Below are 19,319 nucleotides of genomic sequence, written 5' to 3' on the forward strand. Positions count from 1 at the left end.
TCTGTTAAAGTGACGTGTATAATCAGTGTCTAATCACATGTATTGACTCTTACTCTTAGGCAGTATGTTAGGAACGCTATCATAACCGCCGAAGGTGTCCGCTCTGCGTGGCAGCAAACTCAAGGATGGACTTTGCTTCGCCTCAGTCTGTGGAGACGCTTCCCGAGCTCCAGATGCAAGGAGGTTCTGCAGGTTCTCCACTACAAAAACACAGAGATATACGTTACACAATATCTACATTTAGCTCTTAAATAATCTCGTTTGCAAACAGGTGCAAGATTACATCATGACGCCAATGCTTAAGACAATTAACACAAACTAACTGATTCATCAGGCCATCAACCTGACATGTTACCTTCAGTAATGGCTCCTTTGAGCAGCTGCTCCCCCTGCTGGAGGTCCGAAGAGTCGCCTCGCAGCAGCAGACGTGAGCAAGAGCTGGCGTCCTCTAAACCAGCAACAGATTCAGCCATCTCTGCAAACAACTGCAGCTTCTCTGTGAGGGTCTGGACAATCTGAGCTTCCTTCAACGTCAGGCGATCTACAGAAAAGAGTCGCAGATGGAGTTTGTTTGTTTGTTAAACGCCATTCCAGCTTCTATGGCAATGCAAGAAACAATATTTTTGTGGAAAACGTGATTTTATTACAGGATTTTTTGATGCATTTGTCGAAAGAACAGCATTAATTAAAATACATTTTTGTAACTTTTTTTTTATAACTAATTTTGTTACTTTTGAACAATTTAATGCATCCCTGCTGAATACAAGTATTTCTTATAAAATATAACTAAATTACATCAAGTATAAATTACACATTTTATAAAAACACAAGACATATGACATACACATATATTTATAATAGTTCATATGACCACATATTTTTATATTAATATATTTATATTATTATATTAGTACTCAAACGTTTAGTGTGTGAGTATATATATATATATATATATATATATTTATATATATATATATATATATATATATATATATATATATATATATATATACACACACACACACACACTAAATCTAATTGTATTATGATAATTATAACGTAAAATTATATTTAATAATATTAACTATCATATATAGTTTAGTAAATTATATATAATGTGTATAATATATTTAATAATAAGCATTTGCACTAAAAATACTTTTTGACAAAATTCACAAGGTTTCAGTATAAAAAAAACCAACTGCGCCCTCTAGTGACAAAAGAGCCTTCAAACCTCATAAAAACCCCATCACACAACATCAAAATGAGCAGAAAAACCATGAATGTCATTACAAAACAAGCTACGTGTGGCGTTTTACCTTGAAACTCTCGGAACCGGGCGACTCTGGCTTCCTCTTCCTCGCTAAACAATCTCTCTTCTGTATGTGGACAGCTGATGGACAGAAACCGAGGAGGAACAATTAAAGAACAATGCAGACAGTAGAACAGACACAAATGTGATTACAGTCTGACACAGACCTCTCCACGGCCTGACGGATGTGGGTGATCCACGTGTTGCGCTCTTCTTTTGAGGCCGTGTGGATTTCGTACATCTCAGGTCCCTTTGAGGAGGCACAGATGAGGAACATGGCCCGTTCCTCGTGCGCCACCTCACGGACAATCAACTTCTGCAGTGAAATAACGGATGGTTTGTTGTCCTAGAAGAAAAACAGCACAGATGAGTGCGTTAAGATAAACTATTTCTCTTCTTGTATAAACCAAAAACAAAAGCTCTCGCACTTACCACAGTGGAGAACACGTATCTCTGGTCCTTTTCTTGCAACAAGACGAGAACATCAGTAAGAAGGAGAGCTAGAATATCTGCAACAGAAGAATCACAGATTTCAATTGTGCACCAAACAAACTTATGCATATGGAGCCCCTAAGGGAGACAAAAAAAAAATATATAAATGCTATTTCAATGCTTTTGCGTTCTCTGGCAAAACTGTTGCAAAAAGTTTTTGGGGAAACACGAACGATACCCCTTGATGGGCTCCGTGCTTATGCATGGAATTAATGCTCTCATAATACCTTTAAGTCGACCAGATGCGGCTTTCCAGTTGACCATTCCTTCAAACAAGAGCTTGCGGCGCCCCTGAGAAAGGTCCTCCTTCCGGAAAACACGTCCATCTTTGATTTTCCCAAGGGACTTGGGCTCCACCTTGGAGGCGATGTCCCTGAGCCGCGCTTCCTTCTCGTAGAGACTGACCTGCGCATCCACTTGAACGATGACGTCTTTGATTAGATTGAGAGCCTGTGCTAATCCTTCATGTTCCTCTGTCCCGGCTGCAATGAGAAGAAAGCATTTAGAACCATGCAAATCCTTAACATCTGGATTGTTTCACGACTGCAACGACCAACCTTCTGTGTTGTGCAGGATGCGCTCCAGAAGAACAGGATACTTTGTGATTCGCTGCGTCACCAGTAAGATACACTCTGGAACGCATAAACGGCGCACTATTGGCAGATTGCTGATTTTCTGAAACACAGTAAGAGGAAAAAATGATTTAAAGCAGCGCTGAGGACAACCTAGCAAATGTTAGCCACAGAAGATCTCAACATACTCTCATGAGGTTCTGGAACTTCTTGTTGCTCTGCTGCTGCTCTTTGTAGTAGTTGACCGCTTCAGTGTGCCGACTGCAGAAATCTCCATAACTTTCCTTCATTCGCTCTCCAAGCTCTCCGGAAAACTAAAACCAGACACAAACAAAACTTCCTGTTTCTTACTTCCTTCTCAATATTTTCTTCTTCACACTTCCTGTCCAACATAACATGTATGAAGCAAGAAACTGAAGCAGGAACTGTAGGCCAGGAAATGTGACAATAGCATGTGTGGAGCAGGAAGTGAAAGAGAAAGAAATGTGAGGCCAGGAAATGTGAAAATATCAAGCGAGAAAAAAGAAGAAAAAGAAAGAAAGGAATGACAACAAGAGAAGTGTAGTGCAAGAAAAGGAAACAACATAGGAAATGCAGGCCAGGAGCTGTGAACCAGGAAGTTTTACAACAGCATGAAGGGGGTGGCGAAAGTGTGACAACAGGATGTGGGAAACATAAAATGTAGGGAAGGAAATGTAGCGACAGGATGTAAAACAGGAAATGTGAAGCAAGAAGTGTAGGGCAGGAAATGTTAAAACAGGATGTTTAAAGTAGGAAGCGTAAGACAGGAAATGTGAAGCAGGACGTTAAGGGCAAAAATTGTATGACAAGATACGTATAAAGCAGGAAATGTAGGGAAGGATTATTAATAATAATAATAATCAAGGAGGTATTTCAACAGCAGGAAAAAATGCTAAAAAAAAGTGTGGACAACAAGTAAAAAGAAAAAAGGAAAGTTAAAAGTGTGAAGCAGGAAGTATTATAAAAGCAGGAATTGTGGAGTGAAAGTGTAACAACATGATATGTGAGCAAAGTAGTGTAGGGCAATAAATGTAACAACAGAATGTTTGAAGCAAGATGCGTAAGATAAGAAATGTGATGGAGGAATTTTAGGGAAATTATGTGAGAACAGGAAATGTAGGGAAGTGTGAAGCAGGAAGTATGCCAACAGCAGGAAGTGTGGTGCAAAAACAGGAAAGCAAGAAACAAAAGACTGGAAATGTGAAGTAGGAAGCGTAGGGCAAAAGGTTGACAACAGGAAGCAGGAAATGTAGGTCAGGAAGTGTGGAGCAGGAAGTATGGTGCTTAATTTAGGGCATGTACCTGGGATATAAGGATATCTGAGAGTTTATGGATGGCATAGTTGTGATCGCTGCCCGGCTGCAGAGATTCTGCGCGACGCTCCCGGAGGCGGGACAGGAAGTGGCTGTGCAGCTCCAGCAGGCTGTCCAGCTGGGGAAACAGACAGTCCAGCTTCCTGTCGTCCAGCTGTAGCGCCTCCCGCAGGTCTCGAGCGTAAACGAGGAGCATGATCTTGAGCGTCCGCACGTGGTGTATCTCTGTCTGGATGAGCTCTGGAGGAGACAGGAAACGCATTAGAGAAGATCTGGAAACAGTTTTTCGAAGTTCTCAAAGCAGCGTGGGTAGCTAAACGAGACTAACCGTATATAACATCCTGTCTCTTGATAATTTCCTTTGAATGTTTCTTCAAGAAGTCCTGATCCACAGCCAGACTCCAGGACTCCACCTCGAAATCTTGCACGATGGCTTCCAGTTCCCCTCGTACTGTGGTGTAATACGCATCTGTGCACAGTAACGATAACTCATTACAAAGTGTTGCTCAATGCTTTAAAAACCCCCGTCATAAATTACCCATGCCACTTTATCATACGTTCTGGGTGTTCTCAGTGTTTTGGCTTTGAAAATCAAGCCCTCACCTTCATCGATGAGAGACTCAGCCGTGGTGGAGGCGAGAGATACAGGGTCGTCAGTGGGGCGCTTCATCCTGAATGCGTCAACCTCATCCATCTCTCCCGTGATAGAGCTGCCAGAGAACATGAGCATGCAAACGCCGCAGTCATTACGAGGGAGAATTAAGAGAACATTTTTCATTTGTGTTGATCCATAAGCCTCACACTTCTACACAACCTAACTGCATCATGACCAACAGTAATAATAACACTAAACCAAAGACAGAAATGCATGTTAAAAATGCTACATTATGTTATAGTAATAGTATAGAATTAGTGTAGTTTAGAGTAATGAGAATAAAGAAAAAAAAAATATTAAAAATAATAATGTATATAAATAAAATACTGTGTTTCAGGGTTACTATTGTTTAAAAAAACAAACATTTTATTTTATTACTTGAAATCTAGTTGCCAAGGCAACACACACACACATTATTGTTAGCTATTAAAAAACATTTATAATTATTATTTATTAAATGATTTCATTTCATGAATGCCCATGAAATACTATGTTAGATATATATATATACTATTGTTATAAAAAATATATAGACATATATATATATTATACTTATGTGTGTGAATATCTAGTTGCCATATATGGTGGAATACACACATACACACCACATATATATATATACACACACATACATATATATATACATACACACCATTACATATATATATATATATATATATATATATATATATATATATATACATGCTCTGCATTTAACCCATCCAAAGTGCACACACACAGTAATATTATAATAAGATGACAAAAACACAAAAAATTACTAAAACTTTAGCTAAAATTATCATGCAAACACAAAATATGAAAATGAATTTAAAATAACAATTACAATAGAATATCAATATTCTCAAATTACACTGGTGTGTATTTAGTTTATTTAAACGTATGATTCAATATCAAATATCATATTAATTATTAAATATATGTAAACAGATTAATGTTAATAAAGTGCCATGTTAAAACTCATGGATGCACAACATTGTCCGATAAACAGGTATTGGTCCATTTTTTTTTTTTACATTAACAGCACAATATCAGGTTCATGCATATCAAAAATGCATTGAAGTTATACAGTGGGTAAAATTGATGCATATATGTTGATACAATTTTTTTTTACACATGTAAGCTTGCATAAATCACAGCATGTATGACTGAAGGCACACGGGACTCACCCGCTGCTGTTGCTGTGGCTGACGGTAGGGTTGCTGGAGGCGGCAGGTTGGGCGTTGTGTCCTTTGGGTGGAACGGTCATACCTGAAGCAGAGCGAGACGTCCTTGATGAGCCATCGATGGGGGTCAGGGCAGAGCAGGGGTCCCTCAGAGCTGCGGAGAAACGAGACGGGTTAGTACGGTAGCAGTGCCTTAAAAACGAGCGCGGCATCGAGTCGAGGAAACGGCAGGAGAGTAAGTCACGATGGAGCAGGACTCGAACCCCGAGCCTATGGGACAGACCCCAGGAGACCGGGACACGAGCGCTCTTCCTCTGAGAGCCACGGACTCTGGGTAAAGCCAGTGCCATGATGTCTGCTCCACGCTGGATAGCAGAAAACACGGATGGAGAGGAAGACGGTGGGCTTTATAAAGTGGAGAGTAGCTTCTAGAAATCACGCATGTGCCTTCCTCCTTGCCTCCCTCCCGCCACTGTCCTGTTGAGCCAGAGGAGGTTTTGATGCAACAGGCGAGAGTCTGAGTCTCACCGTCTGATTAGTGTGAGCGTATAAACAATCAAGATCCATTATCATCTCCAGAGAGAGCCCGTAATAATAATAATGTTCTTATTACACGTTCTTATTACACATTTGAAATTTTAATATATATCTACATTTTTATTAATAAATAATAATAATAATAATAATATTATTATATATATAGATATATATATATATATATATATATATATATATATATATATATAAACAAAATCTACATCCATAATTCAATTTCAAATGAAACAAACAAAATCTACATCCATATTAAAGGGGTAGTTCACTGTTTTTTTTTCTAGGCTTGATTGTGATTATGGGGTGCAGTCTAACATGTGTTAATGCTTAGTTTTTTAAAAAACACATTATTTTTCATGCATAATTTACCGTTATTCCACACCGCTCTGTCCCTTTTCTGAGAAACGCACTGATCATTTCCTTCTTTTATTAAGCCTCTCCTTCAGAAATAGGCGATGGGCTCTGATTGGTAAGCTAGCCCAGTGTGTTGTGATTGGCTAAACCGCCTCTAGTGCACGTCTAAATGTCCCGCCCCTCACCTCGGCGGCATGTGCTCCGGTTGTATTGTAAACAACGGCGTCGTTAATATCGCTTATCAGTTTGAGCATGATTGAGTAGCAGAGGATATTATTGAAGAGGATCACGCAGAACCTTTTTTCACGCAGCACAAAAGGTTTTTAATTGTAGGATTATGTAGATACACTTTATTTGTAAATGCTACTGCTTATGCTAGCTTTTAATTAACTGTTTTATCCTGATGAAAGCTTTAATACAGTACGGCAACTGTACGTGTGTCCCTGTTTAACGCTTCTCATAGCTATGTGAAAATAAGTGTATAATTGGAACAGTTCATGGATGGAGCTGAGGTGAATGAGAGAGAGAGAGAGAGAGAGAGAGAGAGAGAGAGAGAGAGAGATGCAGAGCAGGGCGACGCAAGGAACAGTATTGAGAACCGCTGCATTAGAACATTGATTTTGCAACTTGTTAATCCATTAGAATCGTTAGAAGACAGAATCGCAATTCACATATGAATAGATTTTTATGTGCACCTCTAGTTTTCTCTTCCTCTTCTCTAAAGCAGCGCAGCATGGCCTCGCCTCCTTTGCTGCCTTTTCACGAGGGCAGGGTTTATCTGGGTTTGTTACGTTACGAACCCAGGAAGTAACTCGTTGTAGTCCCTACCATCCGTTTTTGTAGGCATTAAACTGCCAGAATTCTGAAAGACGATATCTCTGTTGCATTGAACTTTCAGCATCGTAACTTTGCAGATATTGTTTATGCTCTAACAGCAACATTACACACTAACTAACGTTAAAAAAGGTAAAATCGCAATGAACCACCCCTTTAAATAAAATTACAATAAACATAAAAATAATATATGTAACGCTTTATTACAAATATATATTTATATATTTGTATATTAATAAATTTAAATAAATTTTTACTTTTTTAGCCTATGAAAACAAAATCTCATAATAATAATAATTATTATTATTAGTAGTAGTATTGTTATTATTATCATAAAATGAATTTAATAATTTAACATTTTATTGTGCAATTTGTTATGTGTCAAAAACTAACTTTTTTAGCCTATGCATATGTCGATTACATTACAAAATTTATTTTATTTATTTTAAAATTTATTAAATGATGGAAACATTAAATATTCTATTTTTAAATACTTTTAATACATATTTACATTTTTATTAACTCATCTAGTTTAAAATTTATTAAACAAGCATATAAAATTCGAACTTAATTAAAAAATTATTTTTTTTTAAATGAACATGAGATAAAAACTATAGGTCTCAGAATTCAAACTATCCTATCTCAGCAGCAATATAAACAATGCAGACATAAATGCGGTAAAATTACCAATATTCAGCTGCAGCCCCTTTATGCATTTATAGGAAGATGTGCTTCCAGAAGGCTCTGGATGTAGCAGGACATTTTCAGATGTTTTCCGCTGGGAAGTGAAGCATTACAGGCTTCATCCGCGCTTCTTAAAGCAATTACCACCTCGGCCGCGGTCACAGCAGGAGATGTTTAACGAGACGTCCAGAGCTCAGGAGTAAATCACCGTACTGCACTACACTAGCAAACTGCACATCTTCTGTAGACAGAGGGTCATCCGGTTTATTTCATGACACAATCTTACAAAACAAGACAAACAGAATGACTGGAAAGGCAGAAGTCACCGTCAACTTACTTGAAATGCTACTCTACTACCACTACTAAGCACAACAGTGAATTGTGCAGCTGTCTATTGTGTTCAATACTCAGCACGAGGAGTAAATCTTGATCAGATTTGTGTGGTAATTAATTGGAGAAGCGTGATTAACCTCTTAAGTGCTTCTCTGAGTGCTGGTGAAAACGAGAACAACAGCCAGATGACCTTAATTTGCTATCAGGGGACTTTGATCAGCATCTGCCGCCCAGCGTCCGTTAAACAAAATAAGCTCCTTGTACAGCTGAGGGACTGGACCAAACAGCAGATTAGCAGAAGAAAAACTGTTGTTTTTGAGATCATTCACTGGTGCTTATTAAATAGTCGCTTCTCACTTGTAGTACGTTATTATGTTTTGCAATAATGTATCATATGACAGTGTTGTTATTTTTAAAGGGATAGTTCACCCAAAAATTAAAATTCAGTCATTAATTACTCACCCTCATGTTGTTTTAAACCCTTAAGTCCTTCGTTCATCTTCGGAACACAAATTAAGATATTTTTGATGAAATCCGAGAGCTCTATGACCCTGCATACACAGCAAGGGTACTACCATGTTCAAGGCCCAGAAACGTAGTAAGGACATCGTTAAAATGCATGTGACATCAGTGGTTCAACCTTAATTTTATGAAGCTATGAGAATACTTAGTGTGCAAAAATAATGACTTTATTCAACAATTCTTCTCCCCCAAGTTACTGCCTTTCGCCATTTTGGAGAGAAGCATGACGCATGCGTAATCAGCTTCGTTTACATTCAGGGGAAAGCGTGTGCATGCAGGGTCAGAGAGCATTCAGACTTAATCAAAAATATATCTTAATTTGTGTTTCGAATATGAACGAAGGTATTATGGGTTTGAAACAAAACATGAAGGTGAGTAATTAATGACAGTAGAGGTGCAAATCAGCTCTGGATTCATGATTCAATTCGATTACAATTATCCAATTATCGTGTCAACGGTTCGATCCAATTCGATATAATGAAGCATCGCGATTATATCAAATTTATTTTGTGCATTTTTATTAAATTATATAAGCAGGCTACTTAAATTAATTACGTAAATTAATTAATTAATTAATATATAATTAATTTTTAAATTGTTTAGAATTAAAAAGTAAATATAGCTTCAAAACATACAAGCAAATATATAAAGAGAATAAAAGGGGAGAAAAGACAATTACAAGTGATAAAAATAGCACTTTCAGTATCACGAGTGCTTTAAGTACCCAGAAGTTTACAGATAATCATAGTTATGGCTTTTTCTTTTATCCTCAGCATTATTGCCATTTGATTATTACTGATGAGATCATAGACACTGGCAGCTTTAATAGACTGCATTCACACTAATGCACAGATCTATTTCTACATATCAGATGTTTTGTCCTGTTCTGAAAACATAACTGTATTTACATCAAACTCACAAAAGCATTAGGACAAACAAACACAAATAACACCATTTTTGCAGCTGTGAAACAATTTACAGTAAAATTACAATTTTATAGCATTAATAAATATATATAAAAACATTTCTTCTTAAATATACATAATATTTTATAAAATTCTATCATTCATTACTAAGTCTTCTAATTCATTGGTGATATTTAGTGTAAATAAATTGTTTCAATTGCTGTGAAAACAATTCAGATAACATGATTTGTCCCTTAAATAAATGAATGCCCCATTAAACAAATCCAATATTAACCCCACATTTTTCAACAGCGACTTAACTGCAGTTTAACTACTTTCAGTACGGATGAGCAAACACTGATTTGATCATCTAATCAATGAACATCAAATACAACACACAAAAATAATAGAAAACAAAAACTTCATAATCTAATCAATGAACATCAAATACAACACACAAAAATAATAGAGGCTAAAAACTGCTTACCTTGACTATAAGACTGAGCTGCAGTGTTTGATGTCTTCTGCGGGGAGTCTTTTGTCTGCGAAAAATAAACAAACATGTTTTTACTAACACCTGTGACCAGCTTAGTTTATCATTTACAACAAACCGCACCCTGCCACTCCTTTGAACAAAGATAAACACTTTTATTTTCTGTAGGAACCTGTCTGTTCAACTAAAAGTCTAAATGGGAACGAATCTTACTTTGTTTTTGTTGCTACACTTCTGTTCAACTAAAAGTCTAAATGGGAACGAATCTTACTTTGTTTTTGTTGCTACACTCGGGCAGCAGGTTCTTGCAGCTCTTGTGAACGTTGACGGCGCAGTCTGATGTCCAAACATAGATCAAAGCAGTGGAGAGAGGGACAGGTTAGTGCTTTGCTTATCAAAACCAGTTTATCAGACTGTCCCGTAAACTGAATTTACATGTGAAGAGGAGGACTTGAAGAACAGGGGGTGGATGTCGTAACACTATGGGACAGTTATGTTTCACAATGCTGCTTTTATTGTAAAAGAATATCAAAATAGTCAAAACGCACTAATAAATCTGGGTGATATTTGTATTTAAAAGCATAATCGGATATGAAACAAGTGTTTTTCTCCATAATGTTGCAACAAAAAGATGTGATAACGCCAGCAAACCAACTATCTGTGCAGGTTTATTGGGGGTAAAGAGCTTTCAGAAGTGCTTATTATCCATTCAAAAGACCTCTGCCACATCCCTGCGGGCCATTTCCACTTTTCACCCCGCAAAGTGACCGATCCCATCCATTTAGCCAAAGACCTCAATAGAAACACAGCAAACTGAGGCTCTGATCAATGCCTGCTGCTTCACAGGACCTCCAGAGCAGAAAGATAACTGACATCTGACAAACTTTAAGACACTTTATTCCATAGAAACATGAAAACTGGCAAATATGTAACATAAAATCCAATAGTCCATGAATATTTGCTTTGAGAACGTTTATAGAAATGCTAGCATGAATGTTGAATTGCCAGTAGATGTATACATTAAAATGTACTTTAATTCTTTCTCATCCAGTTCGCAAGGGCATATATAATTTTTTATCCAATACAATGCTCTAAAAAATGAAAATGTCCCTCCAGTTTATACTAACTGCTAGCATCTAGCCATAGCATGTTACTTGGATAATTACTCAACAACCAAATAACAATCATTCATACTCGTGCAAGAAATGTGTAGATTAATTAAGAAGCTCAAAACAAAGATGAAAATATATTTGATCACTGCATTATTTAGATCATGAAACAACTTGGCATAAACAGTGGCATGAATAATAATAATAATTATTATTATTATTACTACTACTACAACTACATTTTTTAAAATGATTTGTTATTAAAATATTCATAATTAATTAAATAGTTCATAAGTTGTTATTAATAATTAAATCATTCATAAGTCTTGTTTGTATAATTATCATAAATATACTTTAGTTATTGAGTCAAAAAATAGAAATAAATAAATAATACAGAAATAAATAAACAAATAAAATACAGAAGTTAAAAAAAGAAATGTAACTTCTATTATCCATATCATTTATCAGACATAAACATGGCATTAATTATATTAGATAATAATACTGTTATATTCAAATTATTATATTAGAATATTAATAATGTACACAAATTAATACAAATAAAACAGAAGTAAAAAAACAACAAAAACAATTTCCATTCTCCATATCAGTTATCAGACATAAACATGGCAGTAATCATATAAGCTAAAAATATTATTATAGTAGAATTATTATACTAGAGTATTCATAATGCATAATATTATTAAAAATAAAACAAGTGAAAACATTTAAATCTAACAGTTATCAGACACAAAAATGATCTAGTAATAATCATGAAATTTCCATATCAGTTATCAGACATAATCATGGCCTTAATTATATAAAACAATAATGTTATTTTATTGGAATAGTAATAATGCACACAAATTAATACAAATAAAACAAAAGTAAAAAACAACAACTATTCTCCATAGCAGTTATCAGACACAAAAATGATCTATTAACAATAAAAAAATTATATATATATATATATATATATATAATATATATATTAATTAATATCAGATGGAATTAATATATACAAATAAGTTCCAGTTATATATATATATATATAATATATATATTAATTATTTAAAAGAATTAAACAATACTCAAATTTCTTTGGGAATGATAAAATAAATTAGAACTAGCAGATCACATTTAAATAAGTTCCAGTGAAGTCCAGACCAGCATAAACTGTAAGAGGCAGAATTGCAACATTTTGCAATTCAGCCAACCCCTGTAATTCTTAGTTAGTAATAAAACGGAAATAAAACACTTCTGCCTGTGACCAACATTAAGGAAGTCCAGAAAAAGGCTTTATTCAAAGCACATTCAGCTCAATGTCAAGATCAAACAAACGTCTAATGACTTTCTGGAACGTCAAATACGGCTGAAAACAGAACAGGAACTAGAAGTCGCTCGACGAGGATCATTCATAATCCTGTTATCTTCACATCACATGATCCGCCCGCTGGAATGTGAACGTGGGCCGAACGCAGAGAGTTATTTATCTCCCGCTCTGAGCCTGGGTCATCAAAGCGCAGCTCCAGAGGAGCAGACGGGACGGTGCACCTGACCGCGCTCAGGCATGCGGAGGAGGAGAATCTGGACTAACGCAATTAACAGCATGTGACCGTCCAGCTTAGGACAGCTCCATCATCCAAACTCCACTATTCCTCCATAAACAGACAAAAAGTGCTTAGAAACGTCAACAAAACCACAAGAATTACACGGTCAAGAACAATGAAACAAACTCTTGAGTATTAAATGACTCATATTTGTTATTTCCAGCCTCTGTCACAGAATACCAATTTTCAGAACAATGCAAGACTGAATTAATGGGGTCATATGATTCGATTTCAAGTTTTCTTTTCATTTTGGAGTGTTACAAGCTGTTCGTGAATAGATAAGATCCCTAAATCTTCAAAGACCAAATAAAAAACCTCGTTTAAACACGACCCCACATGTCTACATCACCGTTTCCATTAAAATCATTAAACTACTATTAAAAAAATAGTGGTGAGGAAAATCACTATGTGGGAATGTTCACACTAAAATAGAAGGTGTAACCTTTGATTCTCACTGTAGTACTGTTGCTGCTGACTAGATAGTGGTGAGGAAAACTGCACAATACTCAACGCTCCGTTTCCATTAAAATCATTAAACTACTATTAAAAAAATAGTGGTGAGGAAAACTGCACAATACTCAACGCTCAATACTGTTTATTACTTACTGTACACTTAATTTAAAGGTTGGCAATGTCAAAATTCAACATATATATTACAGTATACAAATTTTCCGGTTCTGATTCCGGTTCCATTTAAATGAACTATTATTATGTTTTTTACTATTTTACCTTCACTAAATGTAGTGCTGCTGGAAGGTATAAGTAATGTTGAGTCATGCTAGTCCATCAATCAGCATGTGCTTCAAAGTTGATGTTTTTTACACTATCAATAACATTTTGCTTTTCAAGCAGGAATAAGCTGTTTGGCCAAATAGTCCCTTGAGGGCTAATACACTCGTTCATTTCCCTAAATTAATGAAATATAACCTGTTATACTTATAACCACACAAACTCTATAAAGCCCCTATTTTAAAAATAATAATTCAAATTAGGCGATGGTTGTGATGCAATGAGTGGTTCCCACATTTTTTTTTTACATTTAAAATGCATGAAAGTCTGGCGCTTCTGTCTCACAGCCTGTAAGTACGTTTTCATATTTAAATAACTTGCCACTGATGATTCAAACGCAAGTTTTGAGCAGTGTAGAGTAGTGCTTGTTGTTTGTAGTTACTCCAATCACAAATGCAGACATGGTTTTATGTTTATGCGGCGTGATACACAATGCAACGCATAAAAAGACAGTAATTACATCCCCACTGGATGCAACAAATGTCTCGTTTTAAATGGGTTTTATTGTTTTTGTCTCAATCGCGCCGACCCGAGACACGGCATCACAGTATGGTGAGGGGTGTAACATTTCCGTCACACGCTTGAGGTATTCGGCCAATCACAACACACTGGACAGCTGGCCAATCAGAGCACACCTCGCTTTTCAGAACGATGAGCTTTGTAAAAATCTATGCTCTATTACTATTCACTTTTACTACATGAATATTCAATTGTTTTATTTTTTAGGTTGTAACCTACTTTTCTAACTTGCCTGGCTTACAGCTGTAGTCTGGTGGACAATAAAACTAGCAAACAACAAGAAGCAACACTCAGAACACCCTAGCAACCACATAACAACTAGTTATGATTCTAATCAAATTGTTATTGATTAGCTGGTTCTTACGTTGTAACGTAATGTTTATCTTAACGTACGTGTTAAATATCTTTGCTACACACAATCAACTCAATGTGTTGAAATTAGCCAAATGAACGACTGTGATGAATAAATCACCGTGTATGAATCATCAAACGCCTGTGAGTGTGACTGAAGTCCTGCACAGCACTGACCTGACTGACTAGCCAATGAAACTCAACACAACGACCAGCTGACCTCAGAGCCAGCAACTGAGCCAACCTTCAGTTAGTTCAGTGCAACTGTCAGTTACAAGGTTACAATGAGCCACCTGTCGCTGAACATTTACTTACGCGAGGTAAAAAAGCAGCCGTTTGTACTGAGTTTGAACGTGTTTTAGCGGCTCTGTGTTTATTAGCTCTGTTAGCAAACACCTGTTGCTCTGCACTAACTCACCGTTTATGACGCCGCTGACGCCTGTTACAAGCTCGTCACCTCAGACATCCCTCTGGTTTCTATGACAGCCGCACAAAAACACACAACACAGCACCTGGCAACCTAAAAGAGCCGCGCCAATCGCGACTGCTGGATATAGATTGACTGTCCCAGCACTGCGCCGCGCGGGATTATGGGACATGAAACCCACACCACAGAATTTGGAGTGGATTGGATTTTCAATGTGTTTATGAGTCAATGAATAATTAATTAATTAATGAAATATATATAAAATAGTTATAGTTATATATATATATATATAATATATATATATATATATATATATATATATATATATATATATATATATATATATATATATATATATATATATATTTAAAAATATATTTTATAGTTTTAATATTCTATACATCTTCATATATTTTAATGAATCATGAATGAAAATCTGTTCGTCTGTCCATCATTTTATTCATTCACAAAAAGATAACTGTAAAAAAGGGGAAAATATATAAACAAAGGAACTGTTTGTTTGTGTGTAACCAAACAAATGAATGAATAAACAATTAAAATAAAATAAAAAAGAAAGAAAGAAAGAAAGAAAGAAAGAAAGAAAGAAAGAAAGAAAGAAAGAAATGTGATCCATGCAGGGTTTTGGGGAGTTACTTTCTAGGATATATAAATTATAAAGATCAACATGCATATATTTTCACATATTTCCATTAATCGTGAGTGGATACGATTTTAAAAACCAGTTTCAGTTTCTAAAAATAGAGTTTTAAAAAAATATACATATCTATTCAGCCAACCATCCATCCATCACTGTATCAATTCACCAACGTAGATAAGTATTTAAAAAAGGAAAAATTATGAAAATAAATAAATAAATACACATATAAATAGTTTTTTGGTGTGAAAATGTGATCCATATATGGACACTGGGACTTTTTTTTATGTTGTAATAACAATATTAAATACAAAACACATAAAATATAAATATAAATATACTATCATTCTATCTACCAATATAGATCACTAAAATATGGGGGGGGGGATATTAAAAATAATTAGTTTTTTATTTAAGTGTTGGGATTTTCTCAAAATATATATATTTTTTCTGTTATAGTCTAAATATAAAATGCAAAATATACATATAGCTGCAATACATCTCCACTGTTATAACATCCATCAGAAGTCAGTTGATGGCATATGATGGCGCATTAGTGGTCTAGTGTAATATTTCAACGTCAAACTAGTGATTACTTGATGTCTCCTGTGATAAACCTGAACTGGTGAATGATCATGACTGTTTAAAGAGAGAATCCATCCTCTGAAGCCTAGGGAAATACATCAGCATGACTTGTTTAATAAGCAGTGCCATGCAAAGAGTCATATATAATATCTCCCAGTCGCCACCAAATGGCTTTAAACGTACAGCTTGGACTTGATGAGTGTGCTTTTGTCCCTCTGAATAAACATATGATATGCGTCACTCTTGAGACACACACACTGTCCAACAAATATAAATATAAATGAATAAATAAGATTTAAAGAACACAAATTAAGGTGGAAAAATGCAAAAACTAATGTACTCTAAAAAAAAAAAAAAAAATCTATTTTTAATGTTCTTATTTGAAAGAATACATTATGATGGGGATTTCCCACAGCATTAAGGGCCTTGAAGTAATGGAGCATAACAAACAAATGAATTACCGCAACACTTTTGTTTCTCCTTTTCTCTAAAGTCTCATGCCCAGCTGACATTGCAAAACAAAGCACTGAATATAAAAAGAAGGTTTCCTAAAATAGGGAAATAAACAGTCAACAAATGAACTCATAGTTTCCAAATAAGCATCTTCAGGAACCTACTGAGACTACTTGTGACTTGACTTGAAGTGACACTAATGGTAAACACCAGTGTAGTGCTGGATTACCGATTCTTAAAGGGACAGATCTCTTGAACATGAATATTATAGTATTCCAAATCCATATAAACTTTTCTCTTATGCAGGACACAAAATGAGAATTTCTGAAGAATATCCAGGCAGCTATTTTCCATATAATGAAAGTGAATGGGGACCGGGGCTCTCAGGCTCCACAATGACAAATAACACCAGCAAAGCAGTCTGATTTTCTTATATCTTGGGCTGTTCCTTACACAACTTAACATATGGCTTCAAAAGACTTGGAATATAGTCATTTAGACTATGTTTATTACACTTTAATGCTCATTTTTGAGCTTGACAACTCCAGTCCCCATGGTCTTTTTTTTATTTTATCGTTTTTATTTTCATTATATGACTGTTTTCCTTATTTTCAGTGATCTATACTGTCTAAAAAGTAAAATAAATAAACAAATATTTTAACAAATAAACAAACAAATCAAAATAAACAAACAAATATAAACAAACAAACAACCATCCTTGTGTTTTTTTGGATTTACTCAACATAATTATTCTATTTTTATGCCGCAATATAATCGCAATTAATCGCATCCAAAATAGACGTTCTTGTTTAAAATATATGTATATGTATGTATGCATATGTGTGTGTTTAAAAAAATAAAAATATACATATATATATTAAAATATATATATATATATATATATGTATGTATATATATATATATAAAATTACACACACATACAGTATATATTTTGAAAATATTTACAATATACATTTATATTTTATATTGTATATAAATATATTTAATATATAAACATGTTTTTTCTTAAATATATACATGCATGTGTTTCAAATTAATATATACAAAAATATACACACACACACACACACACACACTCTCTCTCTCTCTCTCTCTCTCTATTTAAACGAAAACTTTTATTATGGATGGGATTAACAGCAACTGATCGTTTGACAGCACTAATTAGAAATGAAAAATACAAGATAAACTATACTAAAAATGGTAAAGTGTGTGTTTTGCTGATCTGAATTTTGGGTGAACTGTCCCTTTAAGTGTCAAGTAGGTGCTCTTGTAAACCCCATCAGTCACTAGAAACCTGATCAAATCAAACTAGGTTATCTGCACGCAGACCCGCAGCGCAAAGCGGGTTGCAAAACAGCCGAAACTCGGGCTATGCTGCGTCACGTGACAGTTACTGATGGTCAAGCGCCCGATAGTTTATCAGAGCTCTCAATCTAGAGAAACCCCGTGAAAGACGCAAGAGCCCCGTGAAAACTGCGAGCAGCCTGGGGTTGACTGTGACATGCGCTGTGGTGCAGCAGGTGTGAGTTTGTGTTTGTGGTCGTGTGTTACTCACTCAAACACTGCAGGCCATGCTTTCTCTGTAGGGTCTTGCTGCACAGGGAACATGTCGCCCAGGTGGAGAACGAGCCAGGCACGAGCTGGTGGCCGCTCACGCTGCGCCGCCGCACTTTCTCACGCTCGTGCAACTCTTTCTCTTTCTCTTTGTCTTTGTATTTCTCTCTCTCTCTGCTTTTCTCTTTCTGCGGCTCTTTGTCTCGGGTCTTACCCTGAAAACAGAGGAATCAAGGGGCATGTAGCGTTACGCTTTGATAGTTAGCAACAACAACAAAGTAAAAAATATGTTAAAAAAATAGAATTATATATGATTTTGTAGATGTTTATAATTCTATATACTATTTGATTTTATTTACAAAAATAAACAAAAATATATTTTTCACAATATAAACTGCACAGAACATGCATCATGTTAGTATTTGTTTCAGTGAATGTAATGTAATTCATGCTGAATTTTAATGTAATTACTCAATCATGTTTAATTTAATGAAATTTTAGGGAAAAAAATAAAAATTTTTGTTTACATAATATATGTGTGTGAACTCTGTAAATGTATTATGTACATAAAAAAAATAAACAAAGTATACATGCATGTGTGTGTATTTATGTATACATAAATATACACGATATATATTACGTAAACAAAAAAAAACTTATTTTGGATGCGATTAATCATGACTAATTGTTTGACAGCACTAAAATAAACAAAATATATAGAATATAAAGCATGAAGTACATTTGTTTCAGTCAATGTAATTTTTGCTGAATTTTAATGTAATTATTTAATTAGTTTAATTTTAATTTATATTAAGAAATTTGTTGAATTGAATAATAGGGAAGAGCAGGGATAGATAATTTTTTTAAATGACTATTTTCATTTATTTCCACCAAATTATCATTACTATGATGAAAAAAATAATAATTGAATAAATAAATAAATGTAATATATACAATTTTGTTTATTATTATTATTATTATTTTTTACATTTAATTTAATATTATTATTATTTTTTACAT

The 19,319-nt window shown here is 34.9% G+C and overlaps 1 protein-coding gene across 4 annotated transcripts in view; it reads right to left on the reverse strand.

Moving 5' to 3' along the window:
* LOC109046550 (rho guanine nucleotide exchange factor 18-like) overlaps nucleotides 1-19,319 on the reverse strand; it is a 43,389-nt gene that overhangs the window by 13,520 nt on the left and 10,550 nt on the right. For all 4 annotated transcript variants that reach the window (XM_042748783.1, XM_042748781.1, XM_042748780.1 and 1 more), the window contains 15 exons: nucleotides 18,301-18,514; nucleotides 10,498-10,562; nucleotides 10,221-10,275; nucleotides 5,553-5,703; nucleotides 4,314-4,420; nucleotides 4,039-4,179; nucleotides 3,700-3,950; nucleotides 2,565-2,690; nucleotides 2,362-2,479; nucleotides 2,032-2,286; nucleotides 1,745-1,821; nucleotides 1,480-1,658; nucleotides 1,320-1,393; nucleotides 356-541; nucleotides 54-200 (listed from right to left, as the gene is read on the reverse strand). In XM_042748783.1, coding sequence (XP_042604717.1) covers nucleotides 54-200; nucleotides 356-541; nucleotides 1,320-1,393; nucleotides 1,480-1,658; nucleotides 1,745-1,821; nucleotides 2,032-2,286; nucleotides 2,362-2,479; nucleotides 2,565-2,690; nucleotides 3,700-3,950; nucleotides 4,039-4,179; nucleotides 4,314-4,420; nucleotides 5,553-5,703; nucleotides 10,221-10,275; nucleotides 10,498-10,562; nucleotides 18,301-18,514 — 2,146 coding nt within the window. The remainder of the gene's footprint in view (nucleotides 1-53; nucleotides 201-355; nucleotides 542-1,319; nucleotides 1,394-1,479; nucleotides 1,659-1,744; nucleotides 1,822-2,031; nucleotides 2,287-2,361; nucleotides 2,480-2,564; nucleotides 2,691-3,699; nucleotides 3,951-4,038; nucleotides 4,180-4,313; nucleotides 4,421-5,552; nucleotides 5,704-10,220; nucleotides 10,276-10,497; nucleotides 10,563-18,300; nucleotides 18,515-19,319) is intronic.

This window comes from Cyprinus carpio, chromosome B22, assembly GCF_018340385.1.
Source record: "Cyprinus carpio isolate SPL01 chromosome B22, ASM1834038v1, whole genome shotgun sequence".
In the NCBI taxonomy this organism is placed as follows: domain Eukaryota; kingdom Metazoa; phylum Chordata; class Actinopteri; order Cypriniformes; family Cyprinidae; genus Cyprinus; species Cyprinus carpio.